This window comes from Gossypium raimondii, chromosome 13, assembly GCF_025698545.1.
Source record: "Gossypium raimondii isolate GPD5lz chromosome 13, ASM2569854v1, whole genome shotgun sequence".
NCBI lineage: Eukaryota > Viridiplantae > Streptophyta > Magnoliopsida > Malvales > Malvaceae > Gossypium > Gossypium raimondii.
The window spans coordinates 50,327,629-50,347,334 of NC_068577.1; the positions used below are offsets into that span (position 1 = coordinate 50,327,629).

A 19,706-nucleotide genomic window follows, 5' to 3' on the forward strand; every position below is an offset into this window, starting at 1 on the left:
CTGCTAAGAAAGCCGCCAAGCAGAATGTTGTGGACGAGTTCATGCCCTTCTTTGATGCAATTGCCAAAAACGACATGGAGACTGCCCAGAATTTTGACGAAACAGCTATGATGAATACTATTCGCACTACGTTGAACGATGGCTAAGGTCACGCTGGCCACAATGCCGATTAAAAAGAAGCATGAAGGATAGAACTAGTTTCTTTGCATGAAAAACCAGTGGCATATGTATGCTTTGTTTATTTTGGGACTGCAGGACTGTTTAATGTTTCTTAGTTTTTTTTTTGGTCTCTTCTATGTTTTTCTTTTTGGGTTCATAATTTTGTCTCTTCTGTATTGTAGTTCTCGAAATAAGAGAATAAATAAAATATAATTCTGAAATTGTTTTCAGGAATTTAAATAGCGGTCCCGGTATAGCAGCCGCTATATATCAGTAGCGGCGCCATCCGAAACTGCTACTGCTAAAAATAGCGGTGTGAAGTGAAGTCACACCTTGCGACCGCAATTTAAAATTTAACAGGTAACAGTTAATTGCAGCAATAACGGGCCACTATTCCCGTTATTTTAAATCCTCAAAGACATGCAGGGTTTTCATGAAGGATAAAGAGTTTGGATTTCGTTGTACCTGAGTCCGGAGGAATATAAAAGGCTCCGATGAAGCTCAGGATCTTAGAGGGGTTGTTGATTAAAAATCAAGGCCACTCTGAAGATTTTCTCCCATGCAAGAAAGGGAGTTGTGTTTTAAACCAAAGGGCTTTAACGTTTTTTAACTTTCAAATTGATTTATGTTGTTTTCAAGGTTTTATTTTTAGTTTTAGGGTACAGTGCTAGTGTTTTAGTTTCCCTTTCTTTGAATGACATGTGTCATTGATGTGAAGGGGGGAAAGTAGTATTTTCTTATGGCCTATTGTTTTGTTTTCCTTTTGGTTTTCCCCATTTTTAATGCAACGGTTAATTTTGCTTAAAAAAAATAGAAAACACTATAAAAATTATTAAAATTGACTTTTTATAATTATAATTACAATTATTATGTTTTATAATAAATTTAGTGACCACAATAGCATCTGTTATGTCCGTAACTGCGATAAACTTAACACGACCGAAAACGTGGCTGCAACCTTAATTTAAATCCCTGGTTGTTCTTTTATTTATCTTAGTTAACACATAAGAATGAAGTCTAAAAGGGTTATTTGAGATTATTTCAGACGTTGACCAAGAAAAGCCTAAGAGATAATGGTGAAAAAAGAAGAGAGGCAGAAACTTGATGCAGATCTTCATCGGGCAAGGGGTCAGACAGAATATAAAGTTCTGGGTCTTCTGCAAGAACAAAAGGAGATGAGGTAAAGCTATATACAGTAAATGGGTATAGGTAGATTTACATGTGAAATTCTTGTTGTGGATTGCTTTTCTGCCTTTCAACACAAAGCTTCAGATATTGAACAAGTATCTTTGTAATTGCTTTGCTTATGGTGGTGAAATTTTTGGTTACTTGCCACAGGGTTTCCCACTTATAAATCTTTGGTGTGCTTCGACTTTTCTGCTGATATGTTGTTTTGGGGTCGACTGATTTGGTTGGATCTGTCAGTAATCTGTAAATCTTGTGCTGATTTATTTTAGGGGTATGATTGTGTTGGAATTTCAGTTTTGAGGTGGTTCGATAGAACCCAACAGGATACTGCTCCCAAATGCAGTTTTCTCAATACCAGATGAAAATGTTAAATCTGCAAAGAAATTATGGTGTGTTGAATCTCTTGGCCAACTATCTTCAATATCCTTGATGGGAAATCCAATTTGTTTAGAAGCTATATATCATGAAATTTGTTTCTTGAATTGGCCTCCCATTAAAGTTTATTGAAAATTTCTTGACCCGATCTAAATTTGGTGCTATATGCACTTGGAGGGTTCATGGCAACAACTATTCATGCTACATTTGACTGGAATTTGAGTACGAGAATCACATCTAATACAATTCTGTTCAGTGTTATTCTTATGTCGGATGTGCATTAATGTTATTCTTTTTAAGTTGTTTCATGTATTTGGATTCTATATGTATATATTAGGAAAAGAAATAATTAGAGCTAAATAGAAATGTACTTTCAAATGCTCTTGGTTTTGTTAATGATAGTTGTTGACACTATTTTTTTGATAAAATGAGGTCAACTTAGATTTTGAAAACAAAAACGAATATGGGAGTCGCAACCAATCTTTTTTTTGATGAGATGTAATCGGGTCACCTCGTAAAAGTGGTTGTTTTTAATAAACAATTTAATTTTATTAAAACAATGATTTTGGTCCACGAAATTCAGAAAAACGGGTTCGGGAGTCGGTTACGTACGAGAAATGATTAGCACCCTCGTAATGCCCAAAATTGGTACCTAATTGATTAATTAATGTCTTAATGAAGAAGATTGAGAACTTTAAAGAGATTTAATGTACGATCCTTAAAAAAAACTCGAATGACATGGATTGAGGTGAAAGAGGATATTTGGCTATTTGGTCAAACGAAAAAATCGAAACCCAGCACATTAGGACATGTTTTCTCGAATTTCCAAACGCAAAATATTGCCTTACTTTGAATTTTTAAAAGGATATTTGGCTATTTGGTCGAACGAAAAAATCAAAACCCAGCACATTAGGGAACGTTTTCTCGAATTTCCAAACGCAAAATATTGCCTTACTTTGAAATTTTAGAAGGATATTTGGCTATTTGGTCGAACGAGAAATCGAAACTCAGCACATTAGGGCACGTTTTCTCGAATTTCCAAATGCAAAATATTGCTTTATTTAGAAAAAATTTTCTTTTTGAAGTATGGTGTTAATATGTATAATGGAATAACAAATATGATAATGTAAATAAAAATAATATGAGCAAAAAGAAAAATAATAAAGAACAAATCAATCATGTATATACAATAACAAGTAAATAAAAACTAAAACATTAAAAAGAATTATGGACATATAAATAAATAAATAAATGAACATCAAGTAAAACAATAATAACAATAAAGAAAATAGATAAAAATTATAATATATAAATATATATATATATGTACATATAAGAAAAATATATATGTATGTGAATTATAATAAAAATAAAAAATATATATATATATATATAATATACATATTTTAAAATGTGAAAGATACATATAAGTATGTATGTATATATACATATAACAAAATTTGAAATTTAAAAGCTATAAATGAGTAAATAATTATAATAATAATAAGGTAAGTAATATTAATAAATACAATAGTAGTAATAGAATATTAAATAATAATAATAATAATAGTCAAAATAATGGTAATACTATTAAAATTAATTAATTTAATAGCAAAAATGACAAAAAAAAAGGACTAAATTGAACCTTAAAACAAAATTTAGGGGCAAATCTATAAATAAAATAAAAAGGGGGGACCTTTCTGAACGCGTGCATAACATGGGAGGACTAAAAAGGTAATTTTACCTTCCCCCTAAAACGACATCGTTTCAACGAGGACTAAATTGAAACGCGAAAAAATTGGGGGTAAAATTGAAAAATAGAAAATACTCAATTAAAAATCCATCAAAAAGCGGAAGGACCAAAGCAGTAAATATCCCAGAAGTAAAAAAACGCGCGGATCTTTTAGTGGGTCGGGTCGCACATGCGGGTCTGGGAGTGAAACGATGCCGTTTTAGGGCTATCAGGGTCAGCCCTAAACGACGCCGTTTGGTGACCCCATATAAGTTAGATTTTTTTTAAAGGTTCATTTCTTTGCTTTTCAGAAAAAAAGTGAGAGTTTTCTAGCAAAAGCCTCTCTCCCCCAGTCCTAGCTCTGGCCAATGGCCACCGTGCCCGACTCTGATCGTCGGCGTCGGAGTCGCCGCGCACGATGGGCGGTGAAGGCAAAAAACTTATTTTCTAGATCTTGACCCCCTTAAGCCCAAATCCGGTCTCAAAATTCCCAAAAAAATAAAAGAAAAGTACCCTCAGTCCTCCCAACGATCGATTTGAACACCGAAGAAGGAGCCTTCGACGACAAAGGCGTAGCATGACTCAGGTGGTTCCTCTCTTTTTTTATATATTTTCGTATATGTAAAAAAATAAACAAAATAGGAATATATAACCAAAATAAGTACCTAAAATGAAAAAAACCTTGACAGCGTGGTTTTTTTTTATTTCATGCTCGTAAAAAAGGGAGAACCCCGTTACAGAGATGATACTCGGCTTTTATAGCCAATTTTACATGTTATTTTAGTTTTCTTTTTCTTTTTCTCTGTTTGCTATTGTTCTTTGCATGTTCATCTTCATTTTGCAAGTGTCAGTGGAGTCGGTGGCGACGTGACCGTGGTAGTGGCAAGTGGGCAGGTGGTTGTGCAGCGGCAGGCGTCAGAAGGGCTAGGGTTTCAGCTTTTCTGAAACCCTGGTTTGACTTGGTTTGTTGGGCTGGGGTGTTGGGCTTATTTTGTAATTGGGTTTGGGTAGGTTTAGGTGGGCTTTGTTTTTTATTTGGTGTGGGCCCGGTAAAATTTGGGCTATACAGCTGCCCCTCTTTGCTCGTTGTCTTGTAATGAAAATAGAGCAAAGACCAAGGAAGACCAATTTTGCCTGGTCTCACCGAGCCTTGACTTCTTGGTGCTCATCTTCTCTTTTCACGTAGCTTTATTCCAATCTACTGTGTCTTGTTCCTTCGATCCACTTCACTGCACTTCAGAGAGATCTGACTTTTAGCTTCAATCTTCTTCACAGCAACTTCAGGGGGACAAGATTCGTGGTTTTAGTCTACTCCACTGCAACGCCAGGGAGATAAGACTTATATCTTTAACCAGCTCCACTGCAACTTTAGGGAGGTAAGGTTGAATGATAAGACCTACCATTTACTGTCTGCTCCACTACAACTTTAGAGAGATAAGACTTGTTATGGTAGATTTAATCCGGCCTACTGCAACTTCAGAGGTATAGGATTCATTATTTTAATCCGCTCCTAATGCAACTTCAGGGAGATAGGATTAGTAGCTTCAGTCTGCTCCACTACAACTTCAGTGAGATAAGACTTGCATATTCAACCTGCCCCACTGCACTTTGGGGGATAAGGTTTATGGCTCTAATCTGCTTCACTGCGACTTCAAGGAGATAAGATTTGTAGCCGGTCTTCAATCTACTCCACTGCAACTTCAGGGAGATAAGATTTGTATCTTCAACCTGCCTCATTGCAACTTCAGAGGGATAAGGTTTGTTAGTTCAACCTGCTCTACTGCAACTTCAGAGAGATAAGGTTTGTGATTTATAGCTTCAATCTGTTCCACTGCAACTTCAGGGAAATAAGATTCACTATGTTCAGTCTGCTCCACTGCAGCTTCAGAGAGATAAGACTTGTGGCTTATGTAATACCCCCTACCCGTATTCGTCACCGAAATAGAGTATGAGACATTACCAGATTTTACTGAATTTTTTTTTCAAGATAGATTTATCATATTCATAAGATAATTTCACCACATACCAAAACCAAAATTTGTTAGCCATACCAATGGCTAACCATACATTCATTTCACAATAACATCTAATTTACTAGCTTATACATGCCATTGATTTCCAAAATAAAGTTTCTTTATGTACTGAGATCTCGAGATTGATAGTGTGATGTGTCTCCGACCAAATCCGACCTCCGAGCTCTTAACTCTACTAACAGGGGAAAAAAAACAGGGTAAGCACTTTGTGCTTAGTAAGTTCATGCGACAGGAATTATACTTACCATACTTATACATCCATCATTTAATAACACAGGCACACAGCCAATTCACATAAACATATACCTATCACATACAAACTCAACCTCATACAAATTCATTACAAAGATAAATGATTGATGAGCTCATCAATTCCATGATTTCCATTTCCTGGTTATTTTTCCATATTTATCCCGTTGAACTACTTGGAATTTCGATGGATATTCAGGGGTACACCTAAGTGTACAAATCCGGTCCGTCAATTCATATTCATGTGCGCACATTTCCATTTAGAGAGCACACTCCATGAACCTCATCCTTACAATGGGATTACAGTCAAAGCTAAATCCTGTAATATAAATTCACGAGTATTGTCGGGATTACCAGTCCAGGCTAAATCCCAAGCGACAATTACTCTAATGAGCTTGGATCCGAATTACGAGTCCAAAGCTAAATTGAGACCCTAATTCGGATTACCCGTCGGGCTAAATCCATTTTCCACATATTCTTCGGAGGGCTATATCAGATAGGATCACCCGTCCGGCTAGATCCTTTTACCGTCAATTCCTTTTCGAGATCCATCGAATTTTCCTTTCATTCAACCGGATTTATTTCCTCTTTTCATCCAGAATATCAATACTTCATCAATTATCATACAATAAACATCCAAATCATTTTCACATCAATAACAAACATTTCAAGCATTTAAGAATATAATTCAAGTTACACGAACTTACTTCGACAATTGTTCGTAAACAAAAATCTACTAATCCCGAACTTTTTCTTTTCCTCGATCTTGCTTCGTATTTGAATTTTCCGGATCTAAATAAATAAATTTAATCATTAATCTAATACATTTCATGTTCATATGTAACTTTCTCTACAATTCCATTATTATTTATAGTGCATTCAAAGCTGCCTCACTGAGTCACAATCACTAAATTATTTATATCTTGAGATACGGAACTCAAAATTAAGATCCGTTAATTTTCCCTGAAACTAGACTCACATATATTCTTACCATAAAAATTTCAGAATTTTTGGTTTAGCAAATAAGTACAGTTTATTCTTTAAAGTTTCCCCTGTTTCACTGTATGACAGTTCTGACCCCTCTTCACTAAAAATTAATTATCTCACTTTACAGAATTAAGATGATGCTTCCCTTTATTTATTCAGAAAATAGACTCATTAAGGATTCTAAGCATATAAATTATAACTCATAATCATTTTTGTACAATTTTTAATGATTTTCCAAAGTCAGAACAGGGGAACCCGAATTCATTCTGACCTTGTCTCACAAAATATATTATATCTCATGATTTACGATTCCATTTCTTACACCGTTTCTTTTATAAGAAACTAGACTCAATAAGCTTTAATTTAATATTTTATTCATCCTCTAATTCGATCTCTACAATTTTTGGTGATTTTTCAAAGTCAGAGTACTGCTGCTGTCCAAAACTGTTTTAGTGCATGGTGTTAATTACCATTTTTCCCTTAAACTTTCAACAATGATAATTTCGTCCCTGCTCAATTAACCTCTCAATTGAGCTGATTTTTCTCAATAAACACTTTATTATATCACTTTAAACTACCTTATAACCTTTGGAAATCAGAATTTCAGCACTAAACTTTAATTCCAAACTTTTTCACAATTAGGTCCTACAAATCAATTTCTATTGGAATTACCTAATAAAATCATCTCATAAACAAATTAAAGCATCAATTTCATCCTATTTACTCATAAACTTCCAGCACATATTCATATCAACTTTCAATATCATTCATAAAATCAAAAACTAATGAATTTAGTAATAGGACCTAGTTGTAAAAGTCTTAGAAACACAAAATTACAAGAAAAAGGCAAGAATTAACTCACTTGGTGCAAAATTATGAAAACCAGCTTGAAGAAACCCTTAGGACGTTTTTGGCTGATGAGAGTGCAGAAAATAAAGAGAAATCTAGATAATTCCACTTTAGTCCTAACTTTTAAAGCAAATTTTGTAATATTCAATTTTACCCTTATTTCTTCAATTCTCCTGATTTTTCTCAGCGTATGCCGCCCAAAATATCTCCTTTTGGGGTTATTTGCAATTTATGCCCTCCTCATTTCACAATTGAGCTATTTAATCCCTCTAGTAACTTTTACACCTTTTTCAATTTAGTCCTTTTACTTAATTGACTACCCAAACATTAAAATTTTCTAACGAAATTTTAATACCATATTACTAACACTTCATAAATATTTATAAAATATTTTTGACTCGGTTTTATGAGATCAAGTCTCGATATCTTATTTTACCTAATTTCTTCAATAATTTCTTTTTCTAACTAACCGCTTAATCAAGTAAAATTTTTCTATCGATATTTTCATACGATTTTTCCTATCATATCAATATTCATGCAAAAATATTAAAATAAATTTCTCTTTAAATTGGATTTGTGGTTACGAAACTACTATTCCGATAATTTTGAATTTGGGCCATTACAGCTTAAATCTGCTTCCCTACTACATTGGGAAGATAAGATTCACCGTCTTTGATCTGCTCCACTATCGCTTAGGGAGACAGGATCTACAATCTTCAATCTACTTCGCTGCTAATATAGGAAGACAAGATCTGCTATCTTCGATCTACTTTGCTGCCAATACAGGAAGATAAGATCTACTATCTTCGATCTACTTCGCTGCCAATACAGGAAGACAAGATCTGCTATCTTCGATCTACTTCGCTGGCAATACAATAAGACAAGATCTGCTATCTTCAACCTACTCCATTGCTTCTCAGGGAGATAAGGCTAGTGGCTTAAATCTGCTTCCCTATTACCTTGAGAAGATAAGATTCGCCGTCTTCGATCTGTTTCACTACTGCTTAGGGAGACAAGATCTACAATCTTCAACCTACTCCACTGCTTCTCAGTGAGACAAGGCTAGTGGCTTAAATCTGTTTCCCTACTACCTTGGGAAGATAAGATTCGTCGTCTTCTATCTGCTCCACTACTGCTTAGGGAGACAGGATCTACAATCTTTAACCTACTCCACTGCTTCTCAAGGAGACAAGGCTAGTGGCTTAAATCTGCTTCCCTACTACCTTGGGAAGATAAGATTCGCCGTCTTCTATCTGCTCCACTACTACTTAGGGAGATAGGATCTACAATCTTCGACCTACTCTACTGCTGCTTCGGGAGATAGGACTGATAGCTTAACCAATTTGTTCTCTGGAGAACATGACCTGTATAATGAACCTAATTATGCCTAATGATTAGGATGTCATGATAAAAAAATGAATCAAATGCTCCTAACTAGACGTGTATGCATGAATAAAAATGTAATCTTCAAGGTCCAATCCATTGTAATTCTAGGACATAAAATTTGAACCATCCTCCTCCCACTGAGTATAAGATCTAGTTCTTTCCCAATCCTCTCCCACTGTAATTCAGGGATATAGGATCTGAATCTCTTTGATCTCTTACACTATTCCTAAGGTGTCGTACCAAATGTTTATGCACAATTGTAGTACTTTCTCTTCCAAGAAACCTCTTCTTATCACTCGTTGATCATCTTGTCATTTTGTTCAATCAATGTTTGGACAACAAAATCTGAAATGGTAGTCTTAGGCTTTTCCTTCTTAGACATTTCAACCTTTAAACTTGGTGTGTTCGAAACAATAGTCCTATTTCAGGTTCCTGTATTATTTAGAAACTTCTAAAGTAATATATTATTCTTATTAAAATGCTAAGGTGAATTTTTAAGAATTATCAACACCGTTAAAATCTCTATTAAATTCAAGCCCATTATAATATCATTTTTGTTACATGAATACCAAAGGAGGTTTTTTTAATTTTAAATGTCACATTAGAAAATTTAACATAATTTTAATAGTGTTAACAAATTGACCTAAATTTTAAAACTAAAAACTATAGGGATCAATTGCCTAAAAATAAAAGTATGAAAATTAAACAAAATATATAAAGAGTGCAAAGACTTGAGCATATTATAACCTTTAAAAATTTATCCTATAATTTAGCAAAAATAAATAATCAACCTAACATGAAGTGTGGGTGAGAACCATACTAATTTAAGATAATGCAAAAATCTTGAGTTGCAAATAGAAAAGATAAAAAATTTCAACTGCTACACAATGGGGTTTTTTACCAAAATATTACAAAAAAATAAAAAATATCAAAATAATATACAAAAAAGATTATTTACCAAAATAATACAAAAAAGCAATTTGAATAGAGGGCTCGCCATAAAGTGGCACCAATGGTGCCTATGGCAGAGGCGGCACCAATATACTAAAATAATGTAAAATAATAAAAGTAGAAAATAATATATATTTTTTTAAAGTAATAAAATCGGGGAAAAAAATAAGAACAAATGGCTGAAATATGAACATGTTGGTGCCGCCTCTGCCAGAGGCACCATTGGTGCTGCCTGTGGCAGGCCCTACATTCTGCCTTTTTTTTGTATTATTTTGATAAATAGTTTTTTTTGTATATTATTTTAGTTTTTTTTTGTAATATTTTGGTAAAAAATCCTACACAATGATTGTTCTGAAATAGTTTGGCATCGCCTAGTCTAGTTATGATTTTTATCCTTCGACTTGTATAATATATATGTATTTCTATAAGTAATTTTAAATATTTTTTAATAGAAAGAATGCAGTTAGGAGTGGGCGCTGGCTAAGTCAATTAAAATTGCAAAATATCATTGTTTCGATCTAAGTTGATTCAAGTTGGGTTGAATGATTAGCTTTTCCTATGAACACTTTGATGAATTTAAAAGAAAAGGTTAGAAATATAATTAGAAAATTATATTTTCAGTCACTGCGATTAATGATTTATATTTCAAAAGATAACCTCCACATATTCTTTAAATTTAAAAAAAAAAAGATTTCAAAGAAATTGAATACAGCTATTAAGAAAGAAAGCAGGATGAAGCTGTTTCTTGAATTAGATACACTCCACAAGTATTTCTATCACAAAAGCACTTCTACATTGTTATCTTTCATATCAAAATATAACATTAGATAGATAAAATAAATGATTTTGTTGTTAAAATTATAGTTTGAAATTAAATAAAAACAAAATATTTTTCAGCTCAATAAAATTATTTATTACAAGTATTGAATTTATTAATTAACTTACATATCATTTACAAATATGAAACTCTAGAATTTATAAATTTTAATCTCGTTATTAAAGGTTAGTTTAGTATTAAGGTTGAAAAGGATGGATAATGTTTACCATTACTATAAAAAACTTTTAAGAAGATAAAATGTCAATTTTAGACATAATATTGTAAAGTAAAAGATTTAATTGGATAATAAAATGTAACTTCGTTGGAAAACACTTTTCCAAAAGTCAAGAGCTAAAACTTTTTAGCTTGAGTTAAAATCTCAATTTAAAATCGAGGTTGAACTTAAAAAGATGCTTGTTTACCAAATTTTTAAAATTTGAAATCAAGATTTAAGTTGAAAAAGTGTTTGTTCAGCCTTGATAATAAAGAGATAAATTTTAAAATTATACGTGAACTTTGATTCATTCTGCAATATGATACACGAACTTTGATTTGGTGCAATGATACACATGAAACTTTGATTGTGGTTTAAATGTATACATGAAACTTTAACTTTGATTCAATCATACACATTTAAAGAAATAACAACATCAATTCATTTTTATATTTGATAAATATAATTATATATGTATGCAATAAATAAACATAAAATGATGTTAAATCAATAATTATATTAAAATTTGTGAGAATTGTATCAAATCAAAATTTCACGTATAAAATTATACAAAATCAAAGTCCTTTTATAAAATTCAACATTAGAACAAAGCTTTAGTCAATCTCTCCTTTACATACGGATATTTATATTTTAAACCCACCTTTTTTTTTTTTTTTTTTTTTTGGACGCTGGAACTAATCTAGTCCTTATTGGGTTTGAGTATTGCTCATTTATGGTAAACAAAACAAAGGGGCTAGATCTTATGTGCATTTACGTGGCTGAAAATGCTTTGCTTTTCTAACTCAAATTCACTGAAAATGATCACATTTGCCTCCCACTTTCTTTTGATGAAGATGAACAACTAACTTCTTTCTTGGAATGTAAAGGTCAACATAAAGATTTGAGAATGTTGTTCTTCAATCATCCACCAATGTATGATGAGGATGAAGTGGAAAATTAAACTCGGCCGACTTATCTCCCTGGCATGACACTGTATGCTTTGAACTTGAAACATCAATTACTGTCCTAACTCTTATTTTTGAATATATATAAATAATGGGATTCTAGTGTATTTGGACTTAAGTTCTTTTCTACTGAGAATCAGTGTAAAGAGCTTCAAGCATATATCAATCAAAATGGGATTCTTTGGACCTCATCATCAGCTTGCTTTCATATTTGGGGTCTTGGGTATTTTTTTTTATGTAATTCAGACTAGAGATGAATGTTGCCTTTGCTTTTACATATTGCTTATTGATGTTGCTATGCTTTTTTCTTTTCTTTTTTAATTTTCAGGTAGCATTGTTTCATTCATGGTGTTCTTGTCACCAGTGTAAGAGCCTTATACATATTATTAGTTCATGAACCAATGGCACATTGCTAATAAATCTGACTCATATTATCTCTCTCAGGAAAACCTTTTATACAATATACAAGAAAAGAACTGCTGAAGGGTACCAATCAATCCCTTACATGGTTGCACTTTCCAGTTCAATGATGTTATTGTACTACGGTATGCTTAAGACCAACGCCAATCTGATCGTCGGCATCAGTTGCTTCGGATGTGCCATCGAAATTATCTATCTTATATTATACATTGTATACGCACCTAAGAGGGATAAGGTAACATTTGTTAACTCAGCTGAACTCAATTAAACTCGGTACTGGGAATTTGATTTTTGGAATTTGCAGGTTTTTACAGTGAAATGGATAATCTTATTCAACCTAGGAGGGTATTGTTTGATAATGGTGGCCACCAATTTGTTTAGAGAAAGGTCTAAACGTGTGACAGTGATGGGATGGGTTTGTGCTGTTAACAGTGTTGCAGTCTCTGCTTCTCCTTTAGGCATAATGGTTTGTTTACAACAGTTTCTTTGTTTGTTTGTTTTTTTTTTTTTTGGGGGGAGGGGATGATATTATCTCAACAAAGCAATCACCATTTATGTTGCAGAGACGTGTGATAAGGACAAAAAGTGTGGAATACATGCCATTTCTTCTCTCCTTTTTTCTTACATTATGTTCCACAATGTGGTTCTTCTATGGACTTTTCTTACAAGATTTATACGTGGCTGTAAGTCAAATTCATACATTCATAGTTCTTAAATTTAACCATGGTTGATCTTTCATAACATTGACATGTTTTGTTTTTGGTTCAGTTTCCAAATGTGTTGGGATTTCTGCTTGGAACAGCTCAAATGGTCATCTATGTGATATACAAGAATGCAAACAAGGGTGTTGAAAAAACAGAAAAGATGCAAAAAGGAGATATGGAGGGCTCAGTGGGGGATATAAATCCATGTTTCCCAGATCATGAACAAGAAATCAAAGAGATTACAATCGTTATTGCTGAGAAACCAGTTGAATCCGACGAAATGAAAGCTTGATTTTGATTCAATTTGTGGAAATTGCAGAAATCGAAGCTTTTAAAGACGAGGATGCATAGATAGCCTTCTTGGGAGAGAAAAGTAGTAATTTGTTATTAAGATATGTAAGAACTACTTAAATAATTCAAGAGTCTTTATGAATTAAAAAAGTAAAAAAAAAAAAATCCAAATTTAAGGAATGAATCCAAACTATTACTACACAATGAATTTTAAGGATGTGAGTCCCAACATAAGGACTATATGCATACTCCAGATCATACAATTTCAAAGTAAAATAAAGCAGAAGGAATAACTGGACATTAAATCCTCTGTAAGAACATCTCAATCAAGAACTGGAAAAGCTAGTAGCAATTGGGATGACAATCACTAGAACAATGAGCAACAAAAGAATAATCCCAATACACATACACTTCCTGCTGCTCCTTTGATACTGTTTTGCAGTGTTGAGCTCTTTGGAACCATCTTTCACATAATGGCTTGCATTCATCACATGATGCTCAATATCATCCATTTGTTCACCTTGTGCCTCCACCATCACCGCCATATCCAAAAACACCTGGTGCAGTTCCAGCAAACTTTTCTCGATCTCTTTCGCTGCATCATGCCTGTCTTGAATCTCAACCACCGTCTCCAGCACTTTCCCTCGACCATGTTCTTGTATCGCCCTTGTTAAGAACCCCTCCCCTCCATTCCCATCTGATATTATCTTCTCGATGATTTCCTCATCGGGGTTTTCGCCAGTCACTGTAAAATACCTTCTCCCTACTGTTTCCTTATACTCGGTCATCATCTTCTGCCTCAAACCTTGGAAATCCATCATCAGCTCCTTCAACTTATTGCGCAACCCATTGGTTACTGCAATCCTAGTCCTGTAATCTAACGTGCCTTCTTTGCACCCTGAGAGGCGCTTGTTAGTTGCATTGGCACGGTCCATTTCTTCGAGCTGTGCCTTGATAGTCCTTGCCTTCTTTTGCACGGTGACAATGTCATTGTTGATTTTGTTCCGCAAGGCCTTTAAAGACTCCTGTTTGTGAAGTGATTTGCTCTCTTCATTTGATTCTTGGAGCTTGCCTAACAGTTCACGGATTACTGCCATTTCTTGCTTAATTTTCTCAGCTTCTTCAAGGAATAGACCAAGGTTTTGGTCCATGGTGCTTGCGTTGGAAGACATTTCGAGATCATAGTCAGGTCCAGCTTCAAGATCTTTCATTGCCTCTTTCTTGAGGTCTACATAGCTCATAAACGATTTGGTCATCAGATCATTCATCTCTGCTCTCTGAAATTCCCAAACAACCATCAGATAAATAAACGAAATAGTTGGTATTATGAAAACGATCCCAAAAATATCATATCAACAGGACGAACAGACTAAAGCTCTAGAGAAACAGGGCCATGTTCACCAATGGAAACTTAGCATAACAACAAAAAAGGATCCCAAGTTGATGAAACGGGATTTCTCAAATCAGCAGAACAAAAAAAAAAGATCAGGTTAATATTTACTAAATTCTTCAATATATATATATATGAACTGATGAAATGGATGTTTTCATACCTTGAATGTAGCAGTGCTGCTTGCTCTATCTCTGGAATTAGCCGACAAAGAGAGGAAGATAAAAAAGGAAAGAATTTGATTAATGGGTGTTTGGCTTGGAAAGAAAATTAGGAAGAAAGTGAAGATGAAAAATGGAAAGGGAATCTGAGATCTCGGGTGTTTGAATTTGATTGCTAGCTGAGAGATAGCACTTAAAAGAAATGGGAAAATCTGTTTTAAGAAAAGAAAACTAGCCGTTGTAGCCGTAAGCTCCGACATTCCAACGGCTATATTTTGGATGCCCGTTGTTTTTAATTAATCCTTCTTTTTTCCGTTTCAAAAGGGGTATATTTCAAATTTTCCATTTCTTTGTGACCGTCTAAGAAAATTTCAAATCGGGCCGAGAATTGTTCATGGATCTAAGCCCAATAGTTCCTTTATTCAAGGCTTTTCTCGATTTGTTAGAGTCCATAATTTTATCTCAAAATATATTTTTCATGTGTAATGTTTGATATTGTCACCTCTACTACTTTAGTGATTTACCCAAGGAACAATGATATTAGTGGTGCTGATTTTTTCTATATATATTTGATGCATTATATGATTTGCATACATCATCACATGATATTTTATTATTAAATAGCATAAAAAAATTTGAAAGAATTACTAATAATTTTATTTAAATAGACTTAATTATAATTGTTATAAATAATAATAATGTAGTTAACAAAGCCTTTATTGTAGTTAGCTGATGTCAGGTCGGTATGGTTTTTCATATTTATAGCTTCAATAATGTTTGAGTTGGTAAGTTTAACGATCGATTATACTTGGATTAAACTGGTAAGTCTTGGGGAGATCTTACGTCGATTATATGCAATGTTGGAGCTAGACAAAAAAAATTTTGAGATCGAATTAAATTATATATTTTATCTATTATTTTAATAATGTATTTTTTATAATTTTTAAAACATTAAATTAAATTTTTATAATTTTGGAGTATATTGGTCTATATATACGTATCAGTCCCTATCTAAACCAAAGTTTTTCTTTGTAACAAACCAAATCCTTCGTCTCTATTTTCTTTTTCTTTTTCTTTTTTTAGTAATTATCCACTCCATTTGCTTGTTAGTTGAAAATTCTCTGGAAAAGGAAATAACCCAGTAGAGTGAACCGAGAAACTTAATAATGAAGGGTCCAATAAAGATTGCAATCGCTGACATGTTGATCTCTTTCTTGTGGGTATTTTGTTCATCTGCGTTTGGTCTATTAACTTATTTTATAACCACCGCCGCTGGTGTTCAAACCGTACCTTGGGCTTCTATTGTTATCATCACCGTCGTCTTTTTCGTTTTCCTTTCCATCTTTAATATTATTGGTGGATTTCTTGGTGGTGCTAGTTTTGATCCTGCTGCTACAACTGCCTTCTACGCCGCCGGTTCCGGCGCCGATACCCTTATCTCCATGGCCCTCCGCTTCCCAGCTCAGGTAAACAAAATTTTAATTTGGTATCTTTCTTGGGTTTTTGGTTTCTTTAAGAAATTCTATTGGATTTGACATGGATTCCGCTGTTCTCTTACCTTTTTGGATCAAATTATATGATTTTTTTGCATGGTTTAATATTATTGGTATTTTAACTGGTTAGACATTCATTTTACTAGTTCAAACTATAAAATATTAAAGAAAATAATTTTGCTGGTTTGACACATTCTTATATTTGTCTCGTGATTGTATTACTTTAAGACAGAATAATGCATTGCAAAGAACAAATCATGTTAAAATCTTTGCCTTGCTTTTCCTTTCTAGCAACAGAGTCATGTCATCTTAAGCTGTTTAAATGACAAATTTAAAGGATTAGCTAAAGCTCAATGTTGAGATACATTACTGAAAAATACAAGTCTCTCACTGGTAGGCTTTTGGTGCCGTGGGTGGTGCCCTGGCAATCATGGAGGCAATCCCGGAACAATACAAGCACATGATAGAGGGACCATCTGTGAAAGTAGATACGCACACTGGAGCCTTTGCAGAGGGGGTCTTGACTTTTGCAATCACCTTTATTGTTCTTTTAATCATGCTTAGAGGCCCGCAGAGTGAAATCTTCAAGACGTGGTTTCTTTCTATTGTGATCGTAACATTAGTAACGTTTGGCTCTGCTTACACTGGACCTTCCATGAATCCTGCATTTGTAAGTTTTGCCCTTTCCATTCCCATATGGTATTCTACTTTGAATTGTGTCTAACTTGCCTATATTTGGATATGGATCGGACATGGATATTGGACATAGTTAAAGAAAAATAAAGAGTAGCAACATAGGTTATGTGTGTCCAACACGAATATGTTCATTTTTCTTTCCCTAGATTTCTATTAATATTGAGGGCCTCTAAGATCATATCTCCGTATGTGTCGGACGTGGGTTCTTCAAGAAAAAAGAAGAGTTAGAGTAACATAGACCATCACTGCTGCCTCGTGTTTCCAGTTTTGCATTCCGATTAGGTAGGGAGCTTTTACACAGTGCTTCTTTGGCTGGTCAGTCAAGGACAGTTGTCACTGAAATTTGGCCTTATGGGCAAAGATTTGATCAATGTTACTTAGACTTAGATACGAGGGCTAGATACCAGTACGTGCCCAATACGAGCATGTTCAATTCTTTTTTTTAGTTTTTGTATGCATTTAGAGGGTCCTCCTATTGCATTGTCTCCTTAGAGTCCTGATGACACTTCCTATTCAATAGAGTTCTACGCTAATGTGTTTGTGTGTGTATAAATATAGATCATACTATCATGTATGTGTTTCCTCACTTATCATGGATTCTTTAAATTTCATAAGTTGGTAAATCTTATTACGGGTGAAGACATTGTTATAAACCCTTAATGCATTTGGAGTTGTGAATCATATTGCAGGCCTTCGGTTGGGCATATGTACACAACCAGCATGACACATGGGATCACTTTTACATTTATTGGATCTGTCCATTCATCGGAGCTACATTAGCTGGGTGGGTTTTCCGGCAATTCTTCTCCCTACCACCGGTGAAGGTGAAGAAAACATAAGGTGGCTTAAAAAGATTCGTGTGCTCATCAACAACAGATAAGCTCAACTTTTATGCAATAAACAGTTGTTTTCTGGAATTGGTTCTTTCAATCAGTTGTGGATAATATGAAAGAACCATCCTTATTTTGGAAGAACAATGTTGTTTCAGCTCTTAAATTTTAAACACATATCAGAAGTATGTTTGGCAACAGAGAGTCTGAGCTCATGCAGAACTTTGCATGTTTTGAACCAATCATTCTGAGCTCTCTAGTATAATATAAATAAAATATATCTTAACTAGTTGTTTACCCATGCACTACACAAGCTGATTATATGTACACATGTATAAATTAAAATATGTTAAATCATTTTATAATCTTTTCTATAATGAGAAATGATTTTAAATATATTATTTTAGAATTAAAAAAAGGTTAAAATTGACGAATTGTAAATAATATATTGTAATTTAAAATAATTAATATATGCTCATTATTTAGGATATAAAAATTATTTTAAAATTTTAAATTTGATATTGAATTTTTTAGATAAGAAAAGATAGTTTTGAAATTTCAAATGAAACTGACTAGGTATATTTTTAATTTTAAGATAATTTTGTTAATTTTAAATTTGATATATAGTTTGTTAATTACCTTATTGAAAATATTTAAAGGTTAAGTAAGTAGATAATATTTTGAAAAATTTGGATATCATGTTTCCTTTTAAAAACAATTTAAATGAATAAATTAAATATTTTTAAACCTGTTTATATAAAAAACTTTTAAATTTGATATATATATATATATATATATTTTTAAAATACAAAATTTAATTTCCATTCGTGATTTAAGATATATGAAAATTTAATATAAGTAATTTTAAACAAATAATATTCGTTCTTCATTTAGATATAATTTTTTTTAAATTTGATACTATATTTTTAGACACGTATAAAGATAACTTTGAAATTTAAAACGAATTTAGTTATGTATATATATATTTTAATTTTAAGTACAGTTTTTAAATTTGAAATAAAATTTTAATATCAGTTCATTATTTAGGATTATTAAAAAACAACAATAAGTAATTTTATTTTTGTGAATTACAATAATGAGGTAAAGCGCGAACAACAAATGCAACTAATGTGTTTTTATTTAGGTTGTATAAATTAAAAAATTAAGTTATTAGATTTTTATGAATTAAAAATAATTATAAAAGAAAGATAATTCTATTAATAATAAATAATATAAAATATTCATTATGTATATTTTTAAAATTTTATAAATATTTTCTAATCAAATAAAATATTTTAGAATTTCAAAATCCTAGATATAAATGAAATCTCTCCTCAAAATCTCTCATCCAACTAAATCTTAAGGTAGCGTTTATAAGCTAGGTTAGAGTAAATTGAGTATTAAACTATTTAGAAATGTAATATTTATGATAATTTCTCAAATCTGTGAAATTATTAGATGTGTATCTAGTAACGATTTTGAAAATTTTAAATTATTATTAAATTTGACAAATCTATATTTTATATTTTTTAATATATATTGTATGGAGTCTCAATTAATTTACTCATAATATATGCATCACAATCTTATCATTTACATAATAGATGGAATCCAAATTGAATTTTAAAAAAAAAACATGTTCCCAAACTGAGCATAAAATTACCTAAAAGTTATAGTGACCCAGCAAAAAAAAAAATCCATATATAAGAACATGGAAAAGAAAACATAAGTAATTAACAACAACCATGGATCCAACCTTAAAAACTAGAATTTTACATATTCTAACAATACAATATTTCCAAAGAAAGGCTATGTT

General features: G+C 32.6%; 3 protein-coding genes across 4 annotated transcripts; 2 read left to right on the forward strand and 1 right to left on the reverse strand.

Annotated features, from left to right (window-relative positions):
- Window positions 1-11,909: 11,909 nt before the first annotated feature.
- On the forward strand, window positions 11,910-13,564 carry LOC105783659 (bidirectional sugar transporter SWEET9). Of its 2 annotated transcripts, none has more exons than XM_052626019.1 (6): window positions 11,910-11,933; window positions 12,234-12,270; window positions 12,350-12,560; window positions 12,630-12,791; window positions 12,889-13,008; window positions 13,094-13,564. In XM_052626019.1, exons 2-6 carry the CDS (start codon window positions 12,251-12,253, stop codon window positions 13,319-13,321), a joined length of 741 nt encoding a protein of 246 aa, XP_052481979.1. In that variant the 5' UTR covers window positions 11,910-11,933; window positions 12,234-12,250; the 3' UTR covers window positions 13,322-13,564. The 2 variants fall into 2 exon arrangements, with proteins under 2 accessions (XP_052481979.1, XP_012464691.1); XM_012609237.2 differs by lacking the exon at window positions 11,910-11,933 and adding an exon at window positions 11,996-12,128.
- LOC105783657 (syntaxin-related protein KNOLLE) lies at window positions 13,492-15,070 on the reverse strand. The gene is made up of 2 exons (XM_012609236.2): window positions 14,874-15,070; window positions 13,492-14,597 (listed from the first exon to the last, which is right to left on the reverse strand). Exon 2 carries the CDS (start codon window positions 14,586-14,588, stop codon window positions 13,647-13,649), a length of 942 nt encoding a protein of 313 aa, XP_012464690.1. The 5' UTR covers window positions 14,589-14,597; window positions 14,874-15,070; the 3' UTR covers window positions 13,492-13,646.
- Window positions 15,071-15,901: 831 nt separating this feature from the next.
- LOC105783662 (aquaporin SIP1-1) lies at window positions 15,902-18,195 on the forward strand. The gene is made up of 3 exons (XM_012609243.2): window positions 15,902-16,337; window positions 16,762-17,034; window positions 17,750-18,195. The coding sequence occupies exons 1-3, from the start codon at window positions 16,038-16,040 to the stop codon at window positions 17,897-17,899; spliced, it is 723 nt and encodes a 240-aa protein (XP_012464697.1). The 5' UTR covers window positions 15,902-16,037; the 3' UTR covers window positions 17,900-18,195.
- Window positions 18,196-19,706: the final 1,511 nt, after the last annotated feature.

Excerpts from the sequence above, each read along its gene's own strand:
- LOC105783659 (XM_012609237.2), top strand. The coding sequence starts at position 12,077 with ATGGGATTCTTTGGACCTCATCATCAGCTTGCTTTCATATTTGGGGTC. Across the intron at positions 12,271-12,349 it reads ATGGTGTTCTTGTCACCAGT|GAAAACCTTTTATACAATAT; the intron begins GTAAGAGCCTTA and ends TATCTCTCTCAG. Across the intron at positions 13,009-13,093 it reads TACAAGATTTATACGTGGCT|TTTCCAAATGTGTTGGGATT; the intron begins GTAAGTCAAATT and ends TTTTTGGTTCAG.
- LOC105783657 (XM_012609236.2), bottom strand. The coding sequence starts at position 14,588 with ATGAATGATCTGATGACCAAATCGTTTATGAGCTATGTAGACCTCAAG.
- LOC105783662 (XM_012609243.2), top strand. The coding sequence starts at position 16,038 with ATGAAGGGTCCAATAAAGATTGCAATCGCTGACATGTTGATCTCTTTC. Across the intron at positions 16,338-16,761 it reads CCCTCCGCTTCCCAGCTCAG|GCTTTTGGTGCCGTGGGTGG; the intron begins GTAAACAAAATT and ends TCTCACTGGTAG. Across the intron at positions 17,035-17,749 it reads CTTCCATGAATCCTGCATTT|GCCTTCGGTTGGGCATATGT; the intron begins GTAAGTTTTGCC and ends ATCATATTGCAG.